A 5426-nucleotide genomic window follows, 5' to 3' on the forward strand; every position below is an offset into this window, starting at 1 on the left:
TTGTAAGGTAACTATAAACTAGACCATGCAGTAGAAGACAACCAGGCCAGTTGGATACTTGTAAGGTAGCTATAAACTAGACCATGCAGTAGAAGACAACCAGGCCAGTTGGTTACTTGTAAGGTAGCTATAAACTAGACCATGCAGTAGAAGACAACCAGGCCAGTTGGATACTTGTAAGGTAACTATAAACTAGACCATGCAGTAGAAGACAACCAGGCTAGTTGGATACCTGTAAGGTAGCTATAAACTAGACCATGCAGTAGAAGACAACCAGAGAATAAAAACCACGCCAGTTGGAGAACACCGCAGGGTAATATTACACTTATCTTTTAACACAGGTAAAATGAAGAAAACACCTGAACAATGGGTGATGTTTAAACACACGACATTATGTTATTGGAATTATACCTTTAAATTGTTCTGCAATCTATTTGTAGTTGACCTTACCGATTCCAGTTCAGCTTATTGTTTTCTTGTAGTTTGTGGTCATGAATTTTTTGATGATGATTTATTTTCTAGTTTTGTGTTTGTATAATTATATGTATATATACATATATGAACAGCCGCAGTGTTGAATATATACACATATCAGTAAAGAGTGGCAGTTAGACTGTTTAAGTATGCTGACAAAGGTCATTAAAAACTTGGACTTTCTAATTAATTTACATATAAATGTATCTTTAGAAGTTACCGTCTGTTTTTCGTATATTTCCAAGGGGCCTTCAAGTTGTATGACGTTGACGATGACGGCTTTATAACTCGTGAGGAAATGTACAGCATAGTCGATGCCATCTACCAAATGTTGGTGAGGTTTGTCTGCATTTTCTAATTTTCTCTAATCTTAATCTTGTTGAAACGAATAAGAAAATATTTTTAGTAACGTCAATCAATAAATCATATCTCGTATCGAATGTAGGCTTAGGAGCCTGGATATTTTCCCCATCAATTTTATTAATATGAACTCCTTTTTCTATAAATGCAACGTGTCTCACTATATATACTGTATGTGTATTATTTTTTTACATGTATTTCACTTTTACTTCTGTCACATTATACCACAGATAAGTTTGTTAAGTTACTTTCACAATTAAAAGTAACATAATTCTTGTTATTTACACAGTTACTCTTTTTCTGTCCAAGAAAGAGATTCTAAAACTGCATATAATCATGTAGAAAACAAACTTGTTTAGAACAGAGGTGAATAGAGGTTGTTTTCTTTTATTTATGGCCTATATGTTAAAGCTGTATAGCTCAAACCTTCAAAGCTATCCTTTATCTACTTCAGGGGTCGCAGGCAAGAGAAGAGGATGAAGAGGAGTCTCCTAGACGACGAGTGGATCGTATCTTTGAACAGCTTGATAAGGTATTGAATATATTAGATAGATACATAGTGAATTGTATCTTTGAACAGCGAGAGATAGATGAACAGGCAGGAAGATAGTGGATAGACAGAAGGACGAATATATAGATTGATAGTCGGACGGACAGACAGATAGATTACACAACCCACCTGGAAACAACGCAAAAGAACATGAAATTTACAGCTTGGGAAGTGGGATAAGATAGTAATATGAATGTAAAAGCTAAGAACTCGGTCAGGAAGTAGGATAAGATAGTAATGTGAAGGTTAGGCTAAGAACTCGGTTGGAAAGTAGGATAAGATAGTAATGTGAAGGTAAGGGCTAAGAACGCGGTCGGAAAGTAGGTTAAGATAGTAATGTGAAGGTAAGGGCTAAGAACGCGGTCGGAAAGTAGGTTAAGATAGTAATGTGAAGGTAAGGGCTAAGAACGCGGTCGGAAAGTAGGATAAGGTAGTAATGTGAAGGTAAGGGCTAAGAACTCGGTTGGAAAGTAGGTTAAGATAGTAATGTGAAGGTAAGGCCTAAGAACTCGGTCGGAAAGTAGGATAAGATAGTAATGTGAAGGTAAGGGCTAAGAACGCGGCCATAAAGTAGACTTATTAACTTTGTAGAAAGGAAGATTACTCTGTTGTTAAGCGCAAAGTTGCAGAAAAAACTGTCTATGCTCTACCCTCCGCAGGGATCAAACCTTACCTTTAGCGTTATAAGCACTCAAACTTACTATTGAGTCATCAGGGGTCGAAAGAGAATACTTAACCTTGTTTTTTAACTCTGAAATAATGTGTAACCCTGAATATTTCAGATAATATTATTACCTTATGTTTATTGACGTGTAAGATAATATTAGTATCATATGTTTATTGACGTGCAAGATAATATTTATGCTAATGTAAGTTGAATTCTAAATTGAAGGTTATTTTTGAAACATATTTATTTAAATCTCTGGTACAGTTCTCTAGTGAAAGCCACCTCAACAGTATTAAACTGAACATTGACAATAGTTACATTTCGAGCAATACTCGTATAACAAAGCTAAGTTTGTTTTGGTAGACGTTTTGTAATTACTTTCATTATATTGTTGTTGTTTTTTAGACAACGGTTACATTTCGAACAATACTCGTATAACAAAGCTAAGTTTGTTTTGGTAGACGTTTTGTAATTACTTTCGTTATATTGTTGTTGTTTTTTAGACAATGGTTACATTTCGAACAATACTCGTTTTGGAAGACGTTTTGTAATTACTTTCATTATATTGGTGTTGTTTTTTAGACAATGGTTACATTTCGAACAATACTCGTATAACAAAGCTAAGTTCGTTTTGGTAGACGTTTTGTAATTACTTTCGTTATATTGTTGTTGTTTTTTAGACAATGGTTACATTTCGAACAATACTCGTATAACAAAGCTAAGTTCGTTTTGGTAGACGTTTTGTAATTACTTTCATTATATTGGTGTTGTTTTTTAGACAATGGTTACATTTCGAACAATACTCGTATAACAAAGCTAAGTTTGTTTTGGTAGACGTTTTGTAATTACTTTCGTTATATGGTTGTTGTTTTTTAGACAATGGTTACATTTCGAACAATACTCGTTTTGGTAGACGTTTTGTAATTACTTTCGTTATATTGTTGTTGTTTTTTAGACAATGGTTACATTTCGAACAATACTCGTATAACAAAGCTAAGTGTGTTTTGGTAGACGTTTTGTAATTACTTTCGTTATATTGTTGTTGTTGTTTTTTAGACAATGGTTACATTTCGAACAATACTCGTTTTAGTAGACGTTTTATTTTTATTATTTTCTCTGTACTGTTTCTTCTTACAGCTGTGCTGATCAAGTTTGGTACACATCGAATATAATGTGGTTTGATTAAAGCAGAGAAAGCACTGATAATATCTGACGTTACCTCTCTTTTCAGAGAAGTTTTAAATAAAGATTTTAGTCAAAGTGTTTTATATGATTAAAAGATCTGGTAAAACTGTCTAATTTTTTAATACTTGTTGTCTAGCGGAGAACAATGAAGAAGTACGATTGTAATTAATATTTGTTTATTTTCCTCAACACCATTATAAGATATACCAGTGGTTTTAAAGACGTTGTAATTAATATTTGTTTATTTTTCTCAACACCATTATAAGATATACCAGTGGTTTTAAAGACGTTGTAATTAATATTTGTTTATTTTTCTCAACACCATTATAAGATATACCAGTGGTTTTAAAGACGTTGTGTAACTTTGCGCTAAAAACACAAACAATAACCAACAATAAATGATTGTTTTGTTGGTTATTTTTAAGCTTTATCCTGCTTATTGTTGTACCCTTCACGGGAATCGAACCCCAATTATTAGCCGCTGCCGTTCAGCCATCGTGGTAGCAGTATGGTTGTATAACTGCTTAATAAAAAATTCGGAATAACGTCTTTAATAAGTTAGAACTAATCTAATTTAAAAGCTGTCATTAACGTTAAGAACTTGATTTATAGTATACGTTATTGAATTAGGCTGATAAAAGAATTGTCATACAATGCTTTATTACTTGGTCAAAATGGGTTTTATAGAAATGGCAAACTGTATATCTCTAAATACTTAAATTAATACTTCGTATAGGTGAGTCTTTCAAAACCTTCAAAAAAAAATCTATGAAAAAATTCCCTTTCCATTTTTTTGGGGGGTGACGATTTAAGATTTACCAAATCTTCACTTTGACAGGCAAAACATTTGTTTATATTATTTTTAAACATTTGAAGATTTGTTTGACATCACCTTCAAATGGAAATTCGTTCTAAAATTTCTAATCATTACTAACATTAAATACTTTTGAAATAAGTAACTTTTGAAACTTTTAAATGACATTACAGGAGAAATACAACTTGACGGGAATATGGTTGTTCGAAATTTCAAGACAAATTTGCTTTGTTTGGTTTGATTTTTCAGTACAATTTCAAAAAAACAGACTGACTGTTAAAAATTTCTAGCCACTTTTCGAAACTTTAAATATTTTTTGTGATTATTTTATTTCCTACACAATTTTCTCTTCTTTGACAGAACAACGATAACAGGCTAACGATTGAAGAGTTCAAGGAAGGATCCCGTCATGATCCCAAAATTGTTCAAGCTCTTTCTCTGTACGCTCCTTAACCCTAATGTGGCCTGTTTAACGTCAGATACTCTGTCCATGGTATACTGAACTGTACAATGTTTTAAGCACTGAAAAGTACTTCTCATCGTGTAGTTGTTTGAAGTTACCTGAAAGAATATATTCTAGATAAACCTATCAGCCTACATTCACATCAGCTAAATCTAACATACTACATCTACTCCAACTAAATCTAACAGTTTAAACCAACTTCGGTTAAACCTAACAGTCCACACCTCCCCAGTTACATCTAACATGTTGTACCTACCCCAGATATATCTAACATATTACACCCATCCCAGCCAAATTTAACAAGTCATATCCACCTCAGCTAAATCTAACATACCACATCTACTCCAACTAAATCTAACAGTTTAAACCAACTTCGGTTAAACCTAACAGTCTACACCTCCCCCAACTACATCTAACATGTTGTACCTACCCCAGATATATCTAACATATTACACCCATCCCAGCCAAATTTAACAAGTCATATCCACCTCAGCTAACTCTAGCATGCTGTACCCACCCAGATATATCTAACATATTACCCCCATCCCAGCCAAATTTAATATGTCATATCCACCTCAGCTAACTCTAGCATGCTGTACCTACCCCAGATATATCTAACATATTACACCCATCCCAGCCAAATTTAACAAGTCATATCCACCTCAGCTAACTCTAGCATGCTGTACCTACCCCAGATATATCTAACATATTACACCCATCCCAGCCAAATTTAACAAGTCATATCCACCTCAGCTAACTCTAGCATGCTGTACCCACCTAAGGTAAATTAATCTATTCAGTCTTCATTTACTCTACCATTTATCTATTCACTTTAGGTTTTGCCAAAAAAAAAACAAATCAAAGAAACGATCTTTCCCTTCGTGTTGTTTACTTTAAATATCAGAACTAATTA

The 5426-nt window shown here is 33.5% G+C and overlaps 1 protein-coding gene across 1 annotated transcript; it reads left to right on the forward strand.

The window, feature by feature from the left end:
- Positions 1 to 719: 719 nt before the first annotated feature.
- On the forward strand, positions 720 to 4827 carry LOC106463559 (frequenin-1-like; the record flags this gene model as incomplete). The annotated part of the gene is made up of 3 exons (XM_013923607.2): positions 720 to 808; positions 1289 to 1366; positions 4411 to 4827. Coding segments are annotated over 3 exons (260 nt in total), but the record flags the coding sequence as incomplete, so codon positions are not given.
- Positions 4828 to 5426: the final 599 nt, after the last annotated feature.

The sequence above is a fragment of the Limulus polyphemus genome, unplaced genomic scaffold, assembly GCF_000517525.1.
Source record: "Limulus polyphemus unplaced genomic scaffold, Limulus_polyphemus-2.1.2 Scaffold1438, whole genome shotgun sequence".
Classification (NCBI taxonomy): Eukaryota; Metazoa; Arthropoda; class Merostomata; order Xiphosura; family Limulidae; genus Limulus; species Limulus polyphemus.